The 18,637-nt window shown below is 41.0% G+C and overlaps 1 protein-coding gene across 2 annotated transcripts; it reads left to right on the forward strand.

Annotated features, from left to right (window-relative positions):
* The first annotated feature begins 1,471 nt into the window (after positions 1 to 1,471).
* Positions 1,472 to 18,272, forward strand: UGDH (UDP-glucose 6-dehydrogenase). Of its 2 annotated transcripts, XM_039551654.1 has the most exons (13): positions 1,589 to 1,689; positions 1,851 to 1,854; positions 2,345 to 2,513; positions 4,863 to 4,964; positions 6,299 to 6,499; positions 6,586 to 6,783; positions 7,274 to 7,421; positions 8,699 to 8,793; positions 11,855 to 11,985; positions 12,681 to 12,814; positions 13,924 to 14,015; positions 14,099 to 14,209; positions 16,992 to 18,272. In XM_039551654.1, exons 3-13 carry the CDS (start codon positions 2,352 to 2,354, stop codon positions 17,100 to 17,102), a joined length of 1,485 nt encoding a protein of 494 aa, XP_039407588.1. In that variant the 5' UTR covers positions 1,589 to 1,689; positions 1,851 to 1,854; positions 2,345 to 2,351; the 3' UTR covers positions 17,103 to 18,272. The 2 variants fall into 2 exon arrangements, with proteins under 2 accessions (XP_039407587.1, XP_039407588.1); XM_039551653.1 differs by lacking the exon at positions 1,851 to 1,854 and having other exon boundaries at positions 1,472 to 1,689.
* Positions 18,273 to 18,637: the final 365 nt, after the last annotated feature.

Below are 18,637 nucleotides of genomic sequence, written 5' to 3' on the forward strand. Positions count from 1 at the left end.
AGTCCTTCTCACACACACCTGGCCTTGCACACAACCACTGTACCCCTCCTGTTTCTCGAAAATCCACTCTTGTGTGCCAGACACACCCCCGGGGGACCACTTAAAGGACCTGAAGTGGGTTTGGCTCTGACTGGTACAGAGGGACTAGACAACATTCTTGCAGTACAAATGTATGGATTCATGGCTATTCTGAGACCTAAGGAGATTGACAGGGGTTTGATGAGGATGGTATAAGTGAGACTGACTTCTGAGTCACTCACTGAGCTTCTATTTGCTTTGCTTAGGTTTCCCTGGAAAAAAAACCCCAGATGTGTTCAGAACTGAGACATCTGTGCCAATAAGCAATGAGGAAAGGTATGACTTGTTTTTACTTCAGAATAAACACAGTGAACCCTGCGCCTTCGCCAGGCGGTTCTTTGGCTAACCACCCTGACTTTGCCAGGATCCTGCACTGACTGCAAACCTCAGTAGGCTCTTTCAGTAGAAACACGTATTTTACAGGCATTTCTAAAGGACCTGATTACAGTATGCACTCACTCAAGTAAGTAGAGATTCTTCTAGGGAAAGATCAGATCCTCCAAAGTAGTAACAGGGTAAAATATAGAACAGAAATAATGATTCAATTTTTAAAAATGTATTTTAACAGCTATGGCTGAAAATGCCACATAAGAACAAGGCAATTCTTTAGTGGCTTTGATAAGAATGTGCATGTATTATCCACCTAGTCTGGCAACATTTAACATAGACATTGTAATCTGTTTAAAGCATAAATCACTACAATATTGCAGATGGAGCAAAATCCCACACCCAGCTTCTAGGTGAGGCAGTGTAAGTGAATTTAAATGTACTGGAGAAGAAAAGACTGCAGATTTCTCATAATCTTTCTGCTCCCAAAGCCAGATGCAGTATAATAATATCATACCATGTTTATATAAAAGGCAGGATCAGTATCTGAGGACTTTAATACTGCTAGGCAAGAGGTCCCTGGGCAGTGCCCAGGCCACAAGGACAAGAATGAAAGCTCGTTTTTTTTTCCTTCCTCTGGGCAATGTTCACAGCCTGGACTTTAAACAATGAACTTTGCTGTAACCTATCCACGTCTCCCTTCACTTCTCTTTGTTGAGATGGTGCTACGGTACAGGAAAGAGAATGAACACCGCCTTCTTTACTTCACAGTAACCATAGCTGAAGGACAAAAAATTATTCACTTGAATATTCAACCACCACAAGTAAATTCTCTTACAAAAATACCCTGAGGCAGAAGACAGGAGCAGTTCAGCGGCCCAGCCCCGACCAGGCCCGGAGCTCCCAGCCGTGCCCGGGGGCCCTGCGGCCCCTCAGCCGCCCGCGCCCCGGCGGGGCCGGGCCCGCCCGAGGTGTCCCGCGGCCATTCGCCGGCACCGCGGCGGGCGGGGAACGCGGGGCGGGCGGGCCGGCGCCGTTCTCCGCCCCCGGGGGAAGGAGGAGGCGGGACGGCCCTACTCGGCGTCCTCGCCATGAAGCAGCCGCCTCGGGCCCGCCGCGGCCCTTTAAAAAGCGGCCGCCGCCGCTGCCGCTCCCCTCCCAGCGGAGCGTCGCGTTGAGCTCGGCGCGCATCCTCCCTGAGCATCCCCTCCGCGCATCCCCGCCGCAGCGCTCCCGCTCGATCCTCGGCGCCGGGGCCGGACCGCGCCTGCCTGCCCGCCCGCGGTAAGTCTCTGTGCTGCGGTGCCGGCGGCGAGTCCCTCCGCTGTCGTCCCGGGGGGCCCTTCCCGCCCCGGAGCGCGGGGCCGGGCGCGGCCGGAGAGCCGCTCCCTTCCCGCTGTGCTCCCGGGGATGGAGCCCGCGGGATCGGCCCGGCCCAGGGGGAGCGCGGTCAGCTCGGCCCGCACCCTTCTTCGGGGAGGAGGCGGGAGCTGCGGCCTCCCTTTCCCGGCCGAGGGGCTCCAGGGGCAGGGCGCGGCCGGGGGTCCCGGCGCGGCTGTGGCCGCAGCCTGGGGCCGCGCCGGTCCTCGCCGAGCGCTGTCTGCAGCGGCGGGCGCTGCTCGTGCCCGGGACTGCCGTGGCATCAGCAATTCCTCGGCCCGAGGGTGGTGTTTGGGGTGTCGGGACTCAAAGCGACCACAGAAACGCTTCCTTCATGGTCTGTGTGTGCTGGCGCTCCGGAGAGGGGCAGACTCCAAAGCCTTCCCGGGTTGGAGAGAGGAATAGCAGTTCCTTTCCAGAGATCAGCCGTAAGAAAACGTTTCTGTGGGCCGCAGCATAATAAAATCTGAAATCGCAAATGCTCTTTGTTTTCCTTGAATTGTTGGCCGGTATTTTAATTTGTAACTCCTGATTTTCCATTTCCCCCTCCTCTTACTAGAGCAATCATGTTTGAAATTAAGAAGATTTGCTGCATTGGTGCTGGTTATGTTGGTGGGCCAACCTGTAGTGTTATTGCACAAATGTGCCCCAGTATCAAAGTTACTGTTGTGGACGTCAATGAGGCCAGAATCAATGCCTGGAATTCAGACACTCTCCCAATCTACGAGGTAAACACCACTGTTGTCTCTTCTTCCAGACAGTGTTGCCTTTGCTTGCCACCCACTACATGGCATTTCCCCATAGCCCACTTCTGAAGCTTATCAAGCTTAGCACAGTAGCGATGTCCTTCAAAAAGAGTATTCTGGAACAGCTGCTTGTCACTACTGCTCATTAAACCAGATTTTTGAAATAACTTAATGCAGCTGATGCAGATGTGTATTAATGATTATATGAAGGGCCTAACAAGGAAAATGTAGTTCTATATATATGAAGGGCCTAATAAGGAAAATGTAATTCTATATATAGTGAATTGTGCTAAATCATGCTGACTTTCTTTTGGGATGTGATTTGATCATAACATAGTCCACTTGCTCAGTTGCAGATATTACCCGCTGTGTTGTAGCACAGTATAAATGTGTAATACTGAGCTGTAAGCTTTATTTGCATTCTGAATACTGCCAAAATCCAATCTGTGCTGCCCAGCTTTAACTATATGGAAGGATGGGGACAGTCATGTTTCTGATTCAGCCGTACCCTAAATCTTCAGTCTGACATGGGAAGACAAGGCCAAATAAATGTACCACACTGTCACTCCTTCGTTACAGAATTACTTTAATTTGAAAATACATAAAGCATTTTTCTATTTTGCTTCGCTTAGCATTTGTTGTTTTCCATTCTTTTTCATCATAAAAAAATAGGTCTCTTTTTCTTTCCTTCATTCTTTCATGAAGCACAGTTTTTATAGATTTGAATTCTTTAACTGGAGTGAAAACTTGTCTTCACTCATGTCCCAAAGACAAGGCATCTGACTGGTACTAACAGTTGCTCTTTTGCTGTGAGAAGTCTTCTTCCCTCTTAAAACCAAAGCTATACTGTGACTAAGTCAAGATGAATAGACCTCCTTTGTCAAATAAATTCAAAAGAAACGTGTATAATGTTCAGATTAGCAGGTGAGACAGGAATAAATTTTATGAAAGCAAGTACTTTGTTTTCTGTTAACACTTAGACTGAATGAGCTGAAGTAGAGCTTGCCTTGGCATGTTTTTTGGTTTGTTTTTTTTTAAAAACCCCAAACTTGTAACATCTGTTTCCTGGAATGGTGTCCTTTGCTTACAAAGAATGTACAAAAACTGCCAAGAGTTAGTTCAGACAGTTGTAAAATTGAGTCATTGCACAGTGAGGTTTTTGTATTTTTTTTTTTGGTTGGTTTTTTTTCTTTACAGTGTCAGAAGTTATCTATTGGGCTGCCTTTCTATTTACATCCCATTGTCAGACCATAGTTGGAATATTCAGTGGGTTGTAACACATGTTATTTTGCCTGTTCTGACCTTTGTTTTTCTTCTAAGTGGGTGGTATTTGATATAAAATGAGACAGTAAAAATGTCTTGCGTAAGAAAGCTTCTGCTTTGTTTTCTTCTCTCCATCTAGTGAACCTTTGCCTTTCTGGCATTTACTCAAATATCTAATGTCACGATAGGTGTCTCACATTGGAGATTTGATTGCCACGTGAAAGTGCATGACTGACTATTCAAACAAAAGTAGAAGCTTCTTTTATCTGTGACAACTACATCTTGGTTAAATTTTTTTAGACCATTCTAATACAGAGGACTGCTCATTTGTATGTGACCTCCTGCTTCTGTTGTCTGAGTGGAAGTGTTAAGGGAAGGGAAAGTGTTACAGCACAGTATGTGTCTCTGGAAAGAATTTCATCATATTATGGCTGTTGTGATTCTTTCATACTGTGGGAGTGGTTCCATGATAAGTTTAATCTGGCCCAAAGATGGGTGGTTGCTGAAAGGAGTGGTCTTGATTTCCTGTCTGTCTCTGCTGCCTATCTTTCACTATATCTGGGCTTGCTTACTTGGTGGAAGATTTCTTTGTGGGGTGTTTTTTTGTGCTGAAGCAGTTTCAGATCTGAGATTGGGGAGATCATGGAAAGAGGGAAATGGAGAGTTGGGACCACCTTTGTTTGCAGGCTTTGTTGTTTGTTTGTAAGACTTCTTGAATCTACTTAATATCACTCTACGGGTATTTCTTTAATTGTAGTAGAATTGAGCATGGGAATAACTGAAAGCTAAAATCCGGCTGTGCAATAAGCAATTCAGTGTGGCTGAAAGTCTCAGGACAGCATTTTGAGCCTTTTGAATAAGGAAGAGCTTAACTTTTTCCACTGTGTAAATCCTCAGAAGCTTTACTTCAGTCAGACTGAAAACATGCTGCATTGATGGGGGGAGAAAAGAAAATCTTTCTGTATCTGAAATTATATGCTGTTTGGGCATAGAGTTTGCTGCTCTTCTAACTGCATTAACCTAAAGTTAATGGCATTAACTGGGGTTTTTTTCTGCTTTTTTTTCCAGCCAGGGTTACAAGAAGTAGTAGAATCCTGTCGAGGCAAAAACCTCTTCTTTTCCACCAGTATTGATGATGCCATTAGAGAAGCTGATCTTGTATTTATTTCTGTAAGTTTAGGGGGAGAAGGTGGTTGTGTTTATCTTTTTTTTTTCTTTCTTATCAAATCATTTTGTTGCTTTTCTTCTAGGAAGATGCCTTTGTTTTGTCATGTAGATTCACTTAGCAATGTCATTGTGTCACAGATTTCTCCTTGTCCTTCTGTGTACTGTGGGAAAAGTGTTTAGTAAGCTTTTTATTTGTTTTTCTTCTAGCCAGTAGCACCTTTGACAAATGAAGAGGTTCTAAGTCAAAATGGTAATGTTGATGTTTAACTTGGTTTGGTGTACGAAGTCAGAGCAGAATGTAGTGCAGCTCTGTCATTGCAGTGTACTGATGAAATCTATGGGACCTTGATAATAATGATAAAATTCCTAGACAGATATGCAAAATCATAGGCTGGTTATTCAGTTATGAAGTTGAACTATTTCTAGAAGCTTTTAAAAACAGTGTATTAGTGGAAGTGAGGGTGGCTTTAATATTTCAAAGCTATTGACACCACTAGAAAGAGGATTCAGTCAAAGATGAACCTTTTGTGATCTAGAGGTTGTTAGTAATGCAGAATGCAAAAGAACTGATTGCTGTTTGTCTTGGTAGGCCACAGTTGAGTTATTTGTTAAGGTCCTTTTTTCTTGAGAACTCCTCTTTGTTAGGGCACTGTAGTATGGAGCTCCCTTTCTGAGAGTATTTTTCTTCATTCATTTGGTCTAAAATGAATGCTATGTGGCTGGATGACTGCCACTAATACAGGCCATATATTGCCACCTGTCTTTGGTTCAAAACAAGCTGCTGTGTTTTACACATTGTTGGCATTTCTTCTTTCCATTTGTAATGAAAAGGACCCTCTGTCTTAATCTAAACAACGTGTTTTCCTTCATGTTGCCTTTTCTGTGTACGTCAGTATACTAATTTTCATCAGCCCTACACTTAGGTTTCATTGCAAAGTGAGTTTAAACTATAGTTGCCTCACTGGCCACAAGATTCTTATGTGAGCTTTTGCACTCCTAGCGTGGGACAGGTAACAAAAAGTGGCTGGCCATAATCATGAAGAAATTACTGGTGTTTCCAGAATAAGGATTGTTTCACCAAAGCCTGCAGAGCTGCTATGACTTGCCCTTGTTTAAATCCTATTTGAATAGAGGCCAGTGAGCTTTCCATAGAAAACAAAATGGGTAATTGAGACAGCTAATAGCTCATCTGATGTGGTAACCAGAATAATTCTGGGGTAGAAGCATTTTCCTTCTTGTGAGAAGGAAAATGTCCATCAGTCTTAACAATTTCACCTTGCCTCTTAACACAAGAGATACTGACCTGGAACATTTCTTCCCCTTTCATCTGTAATTAGGTTAATACACCAACAAAGACCTATGGGATGGGAAAAGGCCGAGCAGCTGATCTGAAATACATTGAAGCTTGCGCTAGAAGAATTGTACAGAATTCAAATGGCTATAAAATTGTCACTGAGAAAAGTACAGTTCCAGTACGTGCTGCGGAGAGCATTCGTCGAATATTTGATGCCAATACTAAGCCTAACTTGGATTTGCAGGTAAACATAATCTTTGAGTTGTGTATTTAAAGGCTGGCTATTGGTTTTGGCTTTTATTTGTTGTTCTTTTTTTCCTGTGTGTGTAGGTGCTGTCTAACCCAGAGTTCCTTGCTGAAGGAACAGCCATCAAGGACCTGAAGAACCCGGACAGAGTGCTTATTGGTGGAGATGACTCTCCAGAGGGACAGAAAGCTGTCCGTGCTCTGTGTGCTGTTTATGAGCACTGGGTGCCCAAAGAAAAGATCCTTACAACCAATACCTGGTCATCAGAACTTTCTAAACTGGTTAGTGTTACTCACTGCTGTGGTCTGCAATGAGCAAGGGGTGTGAGACAAAGCTCAGAAGCAGAATTTTGTTGACACTGAGTGATGCAGCTAGGAAAGACAGGTGAGGTTGGGGGGGACCCAATGCATGTGTCAAAGGATATTGATCTTTTCCAGTTCTCAGCTGACCTAGTTAATAGATGATACCAACTTTCTGTAAAGTCCTTTTCTCACTTTTATTGCTGTTAGTTATTACTAAGAGCAAACGTCCAGTGCTATAGAAACTGATTACCATCATAAAACGGTTCAAACTCTGCAAGTTAAGCATTATCTTGGTTTGCTTAAATCACATTAACTGGCATCTCTGTATTAAACTACTTATGTTACCCTTTTGTATGTCAACAGAGTTGCATAGGTACTGAAGTAGTCCTTTCAGTAGCAGCTCCCTTTGGTCTGTGGACATCCTGGTTTCTGGAAAACCAAAGTTCTTTACTATGCTTTTTATTTACAGGCAGCTAATGCTTTTCTTGCCCAAAGAATCAGCAGCATTAACTCAATCAGTGCTCTGTGTGAAGCTACAGGAGCAGATGTTGAAGAAGTAGCAAGAGCTATTGGAACAGACCAAAGAATTGGAAATAAATTTCTCAAAGCCAGTGTTGGTAAATGAAAAATTCCTCCTTTCTTTTTCCCCGTTGGGCTTCTGTTTAATAGTGCAGTAGTAGTGTTTTGAAATTAATTTGATTCTCTAAAATCTTCTACAGCATTAGAAGTACTCAATGTATGAAAATGCTGCTGTAGAATACTAGTATAAATCCATTTTTTTGGTAAAGTATGTAGAATTGAGGTTGCTGCAGACCCAGCAACCTGAAACTGGAGAGCTCAGAGTGCATGGTTTATCCTGCCTGTGACACTGGAAAGAAAAGCTGCAGCTTTATTTTTCTGAAGCATCACTGATGACAGTGCTCTCCAAGATGTCTTCCTGATTGCAACTGCTGCAATTTTGTTTGGGAGCTGCTGCCAGTGCCCTGAGAGAGAGAATACCTCTAGCTCAGAATGTGTGATGGCAGCTTGTAATTTGTAGGATGAATTCATAGGATGATAAGGTTGGAAAGACCTCAAAGATTGAGTCCAACCTTTGACCAATCACAACCTTGTCAACTAGGCCATAGCACTAAGTGCCACATACAGTTGTTTCTGGATTAGATTTATGAGAGAGTAAGATGTGATAAAGTGGTGATCAGTACATCAAACTTTCAAACAAGACTAAAGCCTGTCTCTATGATTTTATGCTAGAAACTGAGACTTTAAAATAACCTTATTAAATATAACCTATCCTAGAGTCTGTGCAAGAGTGAAAAATAGATAGCAAATGCATTACCAAAATTCCTACTATGTTGTTACAATTCCTTCTACACTGTGTTGTTTCTGGGACTCTGCTTGCTGAGCAAAGTTCTAGTTTAAGGATCCCTCTAATTGTCTCAGTTTTCCCTTGGTCAGCTATGGTGATCTTTGGTTCTTGGCAATGATTAAATATCCATTTGGGGGTGCAGGAGGAAGGAACCTAATCTTAACACACTTGTTTTGAGAAGTATTAGTCCAGATCTTGAGGTGGGGGGACAACAGGCCCAGGAGCTTGTCTGCCTACTTGTAATAGTAGCCCATAGTTGCTTTTTCTCATACAGGTTCAGGTTTCTGTGTTAAAACTTCCATTGATTTCAGTGGAACATGAAGCATAATTAAGCCTTCTGTAATTGACAAAGTAAGTAGGTCCAGGAGTTGGATTTTAAGATATTAAGTTTTTTCATTTGCTAGCAGTGAAATACGGGGAAAAATTATAATGCTGACGATGCCAGTGATTGCCAAAAGCTACTTGATTCCACAGATTGTCTTGGATCAGTACCTTAGTCACCTGTAAAATAACTACTTTCTCTTTCAGGGTTTGGAGGTAGCTGTTTTCAGAAGGATGTCTTGAATTTAGTGTACCTCTGTGAGGCACTGAACTTACCTGAGGTAGCTCGCTACTGGCAACAGGTACAAGTTCCTCACCAATTTTTTCAGAGGGTGGTGTTTCTTCAGCACTCAGCTTTCAGGCATTGAGCTTTTAAGTGTTTTCCACACAAACTGTGTTTCAGCTCTAAGGAGCAGATAACTTAGTTCTGGTCATCTTTACATTTTAGGGCACTCAGCCTAATGCTGCCATTTGATAATTACAGGTACTTAGGCTTTTTTGGGGTGAATCAAGTTACCTGGGTCAAATGGATTGGGAAGCTGTCTAGAAGCAGCACTAGGAAATGTGAAGTACAAGCGTGTGTCTCCTGTCTTTCTCTTGCAGTTTGCTGCACACTTTGAATTCAGAACTTTTGATCTTTTCCTCAGTGTCTACTTCTACAGCTCTGAAAGAACTCAGCAGATCTTGCTATTTTTAAAAAAAACAAGGTTGCTGTTGTTCCGTGGTTTAATGTTAGGAATGGGAAGATATGGATGCTCTCAGGCCTGGCTCTAGTGCAGCAATAATACCCATTTGTACTAGCAAGCATTTCCCTATTAACCAGTGAAAGCACCTCACCTTTCTTCCTAGTCCTGAATGAGAAGCTTTGAGGTGTGTGGTATGGTCAAAAAACCCCTTTGGTTTTTTGCTGATTTGTCTGTGGTGGTCAAGTATAAGGCTGCCCAGCAGATGCCCCCAGAATACCAAGTACTTGATTTGCCTACCTTATTAACAGCTTTGCTTTTTTTGATCTTCATTTTGGCTAGCCTTTTTTCCCTTCACTCTTCTCTATCCCAGTCTGCTGCCAAAGAAACAACCTGCCAATAATTATTAGTACATCATTGGTCAGTTGTGCCACATCTGTACTGAAGTCCAGTGTTATATTGTTATCTAGGTCATCATGGACATATGGTGCTGTTGATGGGGTTATTTAGGCTTTGTTGGCTTTGCAAGGTTCTCCTCCCCAGGAGATCCCTAATACTTCCTTCCAAATGTCTGAAGTTTGGCTGGATCTCACTCATAGTTCCCTCATAACTGCCTGTAAAACTGTGCCATCTCCAAGTACTATCTGTGGCTTTTGTCAGCTTCTTCCGTTACCTGTGATGTCCAGTGGCTCTCAATGCCCTGTTCAGAGTTTAACCTCCAGCCAGGGGCTAGTCAGCAGCCTAGTTACTTGCTTGCAACTATAACTCTTACATTAATTGCTTGGGACACGGAAGGCATGGGTTTTATGTTGTTTGCCTCTTCAGAGGTTTGGACTGACATCTTCCTTAAAAATATATTTCATTAGGATAGCCTAGTCTATGGTGGAGAGGCCTGCATCCCATCGGTGAAGAGAGACTAATGTACTGAATGAGCTTTGTGCAAGCATCCAGAAGAGATTTGGTTCAGTGTAGGACGTGGATGCATCAGCGCAGCAGGGAAGAGGAGGAGCACTAGGTTCTGATATTTGCTTTATGAGCTACTGCTTTTACTCACTATAAGATGAGAGCAGACAATGGACAGTCCCTGGAGCAGCATGAGCTGCAGGAACCAACCATGTTACCTCACTGATAAGCTGATGGGTAGGGAATAATTAATACTGTCTTGAAAGAAACAAGTTGGTTTGGCTCTGTCCTGTGGGATCATAAGGACCCTTCTCAAAATGCAGGCTACTTGGTATCTTGGCAACCCAAAGGCATAGGAACACTTAGTTTGTTCTATCTGGAGGTTTATTTAACAAAAGCCTAAAAGTTTGCATTGCTGCTGTAAACAAGACAGTTAAAGTGCTTTTGATGCTTTTATGCTTTCTTTCAAGAGCAGTGTTCTTTGCAGTGTTTCTGTATGGCTTATTAAGCTGTGGACAGATCAGATAGTAAGAACAGCTGCCTGCAGAGTTAGGGTAAGGTAAAATGCCATGCTCGTACTACAGCCCTGTAGCTGCACCTTCTGCTTCCTCAGAGCCCTGTTGTCATCTCACAGGGGTCTGTCTGCCCCAGCCCACACTGCTCAAGTCATGTAATGTGCACTCCTGTGCACCCTTAAAAGCAACTGTATGCACCCCTTCTTTGTGGCCTGAGCACTGCACTCTTGGCAGTGGGAGAGCTCAGACCAGAGGCACATTCTGGAGGATATGCTGATCAGAGCAGTCCCAGAATCCTAACTTTTGTTCTATCTGGCCTTTGGAGAGAGGAGGGCCCTCTAATACCAAAACCTTCATTCCCTGAACATTTACCTACAGAAGGAAATACATTCCTCTTGCCTTGCCAACTGTACATTCATTGCCTGTCACTGCCCTGTTGAGTTGCATAAATCTCACTGCTTTTATTTCTTTTCCTCAAATAAATGTGGTTCACCAATATCCTTCTACTGAATAGTTTATACCTTATGTCTCAAAGGCTGCTCCTGTTAATTCTTGATTTGGGCTAAAAGTTTCAAAGCCTGGAGGGTTGTGTAGCTCTTTCCAATCCACTTTAAACACTGAAAAGGTGGGGGAACGTACCTTTACTATTTTACCAGTGGTCCAGTGTCCTCTGTGTGTGATGACTGGAGATCCAAGTGTGAAGCAGGCTGGAGGAAAGAACAGGAGCAATGGGTGATCAAACCCACTTTCATGTAATAACAAAATAACGAAAGTGAGCCATTTAAGTGTGGTTGAATTACACAAGTTTCCTGTATTGGCATCTGTTAGTGTGGATTAAAAAGGCTAATTCTTGCAGTTGTTACATGTGGCATGTAAAAAAGTGTAGGTCTGGCAATGGGATGTCCATGTGACATCAAGTACCCTAGTTCTGAAATAGGCAGAGACATGGAAAGCAATAAGTTTTAATTTTCTTTTAAAAAGGCAATATGGAAAAAATCCTAGTCTTTAAACTAGATAATGCATGTTAAGATGTGTGTATGTGTATCAGAATTCACTCATTAAATAGGATTTATCTCAGCATTTGGTAAATTAACTAAATTTATCTTTGGATTGCTTATGATACTGAGTATCATAATTCAAATAATCTCTCTTTTAAACCTCTATTAAATTTATGTATGGGTAGTTTGGCTTGATGGTTAATAGAATCTGTTTATAGTTTAAAATGGCTCCCTTCTGTACCATCACGGCTTGTGTCATTTCAGGTAATAGACATGAATGATTATCAGAGAAGAAGATTTGCTTCTCGCATTATTGACAGCTTGTTCAATACTGTCACTGACAAGAAGATTGCTATTTTAGGGTTTGCTTTCAAAAAGGATACTGGGGACACAAGGTAAGCAAGCAAGCTCAGTTCACCAGCAGGGATTCCCTACAGTCGTCACCAGCCACGCAGCTAATGCCCCCCACTGAATTGTATTAAGAGGTGGGATATGGGACCCTTTGTTTCTTTTGACTGAATTGGTGGGTAACAAAGATTAGTCTTTCTTAAATGGGTGAGAAAAGTTTCTTGACCCCTACGACAGACCTGAATCATGCAGAAGTTGCAGATCATTCTAGTCCTTATTAACTTACACAATCAAAGATAGATTTTAACAGACTCCTTCCATTCTCCACAGAAGAGAATGCAAACACTTCTGCAGCTGGTTCTAAATTGCTTTGTGAAATCAAAGTTTCAGCTTGGTTTCCTGAAGTGGTTAATTCTGTTTTCCTGTAAAGGTCAAACTTGATACAACTCTTCAGCTGCAGTTTGTGGGGAAAGCTTATAAACTCTAGGCCTTTATAATTTTGGTCTGTAGGAGTCCTCGGACTTACTGTCTCTCTTAATTCAGCAAAAGAGATACAGACTTCTTCATATTATTCTTCTGGGTGTCCCTCAAGATAACAGATTTCCTGCTGGCATGGTTGCCACTAAGATATTTAATGTAAAATTGATATAAAAGCTCTGGTATTGCATATCATGATACTTGAAAACTTTCATTACTTGGAACATGCCACCTGGTTCCTTAACTGATTGATTCTCTTCCCTAGAGAGTCATCCAGTATCTACATTAGCAAGTATTTAATGGATGAAGGGGCAAAGCTCCATATCTATGACCCTAAAGTACCTAAGGAACAAATCATCTTGGATCTCTCACATCTGGGTGTCTCAGAAGATAACCAAGGTAAGAATGCTCATGTAAGGTTTATTTCCTCTTTGCATCCTATTCTCAGTATACACAGGTCTGTATAAATATTATAAATTCATTTTCAGCATGACGTTGTTGTGCTGTTGGTTGCACATAGTAGAAAATTGTTACAGCTCAGAGGATTACTCTCACTCTTCTTCCTTTCCCCATAGCTTTTGTAGATAAATGCTAATTCTCAACTATTGTGTATTTTTCTTTCAATAAATACTCATTTGAATAGATGCCTAGAATTTTATATTTTCGCATAATTAAAAGGAAGAGAAAGAAGACTGTCCAGAAGGAGAGACTAGTTGTTCTGATAGTTTCTTTGTGTCCAAAGTACTATCTTGTATTAGTTCTTTCTTACATAACTAAAATTAAGAAGTAATTCCAGAATGCAGTATTGAGCATTCTCCCACCCCTCATATCACTTCCAAATTACTTTGTTCCCTTACATTCAAGAACACTTTAGAGTAATCACCTATGATTATAGAGGTAGGGGGTATGTGGAACTTCTGTTTTCTTACTGGGGAGAGGGGGAATGGAGTTGATGAATGGGGAGAATAGATGAGGCTTCTAGAGGTGAAGAGAATGGAGCAAACTGAGCTGTGATGAAGAATGAAGAGTGTACACTATTTGACATGCCCTTGAATTAGAGGGAAAGGGAAGGCTTTCCTCTAGGCAGCTGCTCAGGCAGCCCCTGGGGAGCCATGTGTCTCTTCCCCAGTGTGAACTGAGTGTTAAATAGAAACTGTGATGTGCTGCTGTTCTACAGACAATGACCTTCGTGAGAGTTGGCATTTGAGCACTCCATAGTACCCTCTAATTCTAGAGATGTCCTTGAGTGTATACATTAGATTTGAATGCTTGACTTGAAACATTTAAGTGCTGTGACTACTCAGATGCCAGGTACGAGCTGTTTTCATCTAAATGAGTAAAATCTAAATCAGTAAAATCAAAGTGGTATCTTGGTAGAAAATATCTCTAGGTGAGTGACTTGAATCCACTTGTTTGTGTAGGGCAAGGAAGGAGACTCATTTGCCAGAAACATGTCAGATTGGTGGTAAAGGCATGTGCAGAATAAAATTATTTTCCTTTTGTTACAGTGTCTCGGTTGGTCACTATCAGTAAAGATCCCTATGAAGCCTGTGATGGAGCCCATGCCCTTGTGATTTGCACTGAATGGGACATGTTTAAGGTAAATGTTGTCTTAAACTAAAGAAAAAAAGAGGGAGTGTTATGCTACTTATTTATTCTATCTGCTTTAATTACTCTTTACAGGAGCTGGATTATGAACGTATTCATAAGAAAATGCTAAAGCCTGCATTTATCTTTGATGGTAGGAGAGTTCTAGATGATCTTCACAATGAGCTACAAGTCATTGGCTTCCAGGTAATCATCTGGGTGATGCTTTTTATGTTTCTTTCCTTCTTCTCTCTTCCCTCTTGCTCTCCCTCTTCAGTGACTGAGTAGCAAGGGAAAAAAAAAGACCTCTGCAGGTGAGGATTTAAATGTACACCTGTCTGTTCTTAAGTGTTCACTAGTGCTGTCTTCCTCTACTATCTTAATACTTTCACAGACTGATGCTCTTTTAAAGTTGAGGCTACATCAGACTATGCCATCAACGTTCTGCAGTATAAGCCTGCCTTAGAATTTAGGTAGGAAGAGACTTCTGAGATCATAGAGTGCAACCATAAATACAACATCTGAATGCTGTTCTGCCCTTCTTTGCAGCACAGCATATATATAAATAATGGACAGTTAGGAGGTAAACATGAAAAACTGCTAAATCTCATGCCTGAATTAATTCTAGGCATGATATTTGACTCCAAAACCAGCTCCTTCACTGTTTCTTCCAGACCTGCAGTCTTTGCTGCTACCACACAGCAGAAGGGCTGAGTTTGAATGTTATAACCTATGCCATAGCCCCTACTTGGAATCTTATTTTAATACCACAAAAAAAAAAAAAAAAAAAAAGATGCTTTTGAAATTGACAGTAACAGGATAGCAAAACACACTTCCTGCAGAAGTAAATGTAAGCTGTAAGTACCATTTTTGCTCCTCACAAAAGACATAAGTAGGTTTACTGGAGACATGAGACTTAAACACTGGACACTGGACAAGATGTCATATGGGTAACAAATGTTTATCAGCTGTGAGATCTTCACTTGGACAAACTATTAACGAAAGTTTTGGACTCTTCTCCCTGAAGTTTGTGTAACAAAGCTGGCTGATCCTGGAGGTGAAAGCAGTGAATGCAAAAATGTATCTGAAGATAGTCAGTGAAACACCCAAGTGTTACATGGGAGGCTGGAGGAGATGACTAATTAGTCCTTTCAGTCCTTTGTGTTTGATTAAGATTAGCCAGAAGATCCAAACAATGGTGTTTGTTTACACCAGAGAGAGGGCCCAGAAGCAAATGCTTCACTTTTTAGCTAAGTGCTTTGCCAAGCTAATAGCTAATTCTATATCAAATTCTAATCTGTGTGATATTTCTCCTAGGAATTTCTCTTCTGAAGTCTTCTGTGGCTTAAAGACTTTCTAGATCAGAGACTGTACTTTTGTGTTTCTTGTATGAAATTGTTGTTGAATTTTTAACCAGTTTGTGAGTTTGCTGACCAGAATGCAGTTGGTCATCCAGGTTTATTATCCAGATTTTTCATCCAGAATATCATTGCAAAGGCATTTAACAATTGACCTATAGTCTCTGCATAAAATAATAAAAAGGATTTTGTCTTAAACGGACAATCCCAAAATTTAAGTTTTTAGGGCTCTAGTCTTGTAACTTCCCTTGTTAAAAGTTGTTTCACTAGACAGCCTTATAGCTACATTAGATGCTAAAAGCAATTCCATTGTATACAATCGAAATCTATGAATTTGAGTAGTTCTAATATTTTTTTTCTCAAACTGGAGTTTAAATAACTTTGAACACACCTACCATTTCAATTATAACCTGTTTCCACAGTAGAAGCTTAATTCAGGACATACAAATGTGAAGCTCTGATTTTAGGCAAAGGAATTTCTGATTTGAGAAAAAAATCTGCTCAGGTCTCAAGCAGGGAAAGTAGAGTAAGCCTTGACTGAAGGGCTTGAAGCACTTTCAGCATAGATGGAATTTGACTAATACCAAAGTCACCAAATCCTGGAACAGTCTGACAGAAGCATCTCAGCCAGATACAATAAGAACAAAATCTACAAGCCAGATCAGATGCATGTTTCAGTTATTTTTCGTTCCCTGTACTTCTGAGTACTGTACTTACTCTCATAATGGCTGTAGGATTTCTCTCTTGATATTTTTTCCCTGTTTAAGCTACAGTTATGTACACTGTTTGTGAGTCAGCTTGTATAGATTCATTCAACTAGGCAGTTGAAGCTGTTAAAGGGCAACTACAGTACATACAGCTCTCTTGACTGTTTAAACAACTCTCTTCAGTGTTAGCTCAGATATCTGCCTAGAATATATTCATCAAAATTTTATTAAAATAGAATAGTTGAAGTATTTTGTTTTTCGGAGCTTTGCTTTTGACCTGCATTACTTAAGAGGAAAGCTACAGTTCTGCTTATTTATTGAATGCCTGAACTGTCCTACTAGTTAGTGTTTTGTCTTCTACAAGCTCTGTCCTTAGTGATTTACATTAGTCTGAACTAGAAATTAGGGGAATTTGCCTTGCTCTTTGAATTTTGCCATACCTGGCTTGTGTGTGTTGCCTTTGTCACATGCTTTCACTTGTAGTGTTGGCTACCTTTACCCTTTCAGAGTTGTGTTGCTTCAAAAACAGCCTACTGCATTACAGAGGGAAAAACTTTTTCTATGTTAATTTAGTATAAATTTTTAGGAAAAGGAGTCTGAACCCACATGTTAAGAATATCCAGAAACATTTTATGGTATTTGTATTGGTAGTTCTATGGAAGATGAGGCAGATGGATGTTCAGATTGTCAAGATGCAGCTTTAAGTAGGCAAAGCAGCCACCTGTGAAAGGCTGGCTGGTTGGTTGTTTTGTTTTTTCAACAAACTCTTCGCAACTCCAGTCACAGAAACTGTCCTTGGGCACACTGTTCTTTGTGGCTTGTGCTACTCTAATGTTCATAAAATGTGTTCTTTATAGATTCCTCATAGGTTGACATGATTGTTAGCTTGCCACACTCACTTGTGAAATGTGTTTTCTCTTTCAGATTGAAACAATTGGGAAGAAGGTGTCAGCCAAAAGAATTCCTTTTGCTTCTTCATGTGAAATTCCTAAATTCAGCCTGCAGGATCCACCTGTCAAAAAGCCTAGGGTATAATGTTTAATAGATACTGAAGGAATTCTGTGGATCTTCTTAGTGATAATACTGTAAGCCTATGCTTTTTTTAAGGAAATATATTTTTCATAAACTAAACCAGTTTTACACTAGAAATGGTACCTGGTACATGTGAATTCAGTCTATTTTCAAATCTCTATTTTTATAGCAATTTTTTTTTGGTTACTGAAGATGGTACAAACCTGTTTTTAATAATGAATCATCTTTTAAGTGCAAAAGTTACCTTCAAACTGCAGATTTCTGCTTCCAGAAGTGTTGCTAAACGGCACTTTAAATATTTCAAGTGATATGAAAGCAAAAGAAATAGAATATCTTTCTACCTTAGTCCAGTTATAGACTGTAATCAGTCTATATAAACTGTCATCTATAGACTGGAACTTTGGTCTCAGCAATTTTTAATTTTCTTTTGGGGTGATTCTTTGCCCGGTTAAATGCCTGCTCTACCTGGCATTCAAGTCAAAAGATCATTTCTAAGTAAATTGGTAGGCTTTAGGTCCAGCCCTAAGGTAGAGCTGACTTCAACAATAACGCCCCAGTTGTGGTTGGGATCCATTGGCGCTGATACAGTCTGAACTTCCTCTCTTGGGAGACCAGATAGTTCTGCAGGCATCGATCGTGTAATTAGTGCCAGTGGACAGCAGCTACAAACTGATCCACTGGCAGGTTTGCAGTTTTCATTTTTTGGTTGTCTTGCCTACATTCCATGTGCAGCCACGCATTTTTGATTTAATCAGATTCCTGGGGCAAGTATTCCCTAAGTTACAGCAATACAACCTGTCTTCAGCAGAGGAGCATTCTGCTTGTTTGAACACTGGATTTAAGCAGAATTATCTTAATTTGGTATCAGCCCAAGTAGAAAACAAATATTGGCTTCAGTGTTACCTGGTAGTTATCTTTTTCCTTCCTTACATACATCTGAAAGCAGCTTTTTTAATGAATCTGCAAAAACATAATCTCTGCTGTGAAGAAATTATTAAAAATTAATTCAGGCCCATAAATTCAGCCCCCAAAATCAGCTTGCTACCTCATTTGACTAGCAGGAATGAATACTTCCAATGTTCTCTTGATATTTTTGCCTTTATTGTTACTTTGTTTCTACTTGTTTTTTATTATTCTCAATTGGCCAGTGCTATTAAAATCCTTGAGATTACAGTGTTGTCAGTATTTGGCTTGTTGCATGGGGTTGTGAAATGGAGGGGAGGATAGAGAAGGATGACCATAAACAGGTTTCAGACTTGAAGGTGTAGACATATTAGTTGAATAACAGTGTTGGGATAGTAGAAAATTATCCTGCAACTGGTCACGTAATAACTTCAGAATTATTCAACTTGTGTGCCTTCCAGCATGGTGTATCAACAGTTAAACAGGAGGTAAGATCAGTGTCTTGGTAATGAGTGCTATTACTGTAACTGTGTACCCACGGAAATGTAGGGACAGTTTAAGCTTTAGGACAGATCCTTGAAGATTTAAGGAACTTGGATAATAATTTGGATAGACAATACAAGACACTGTTACAC

The sequence above is a fragment of the Corvus cornix genome, chromosome 4 (assembly GCF_000738735.6).
Source record: "Corvus cornix cornix isolate S_Up_H32 chromosome 4, ASM73873v5, whole genome shotgun sequence".
NCBI classification, from domain to species: domain Eukaryota; kingdom Metazoa; phylum Chordata; class Aves; order Passeriformes; family Corvidae; genus Corvus; species Corvus cornix.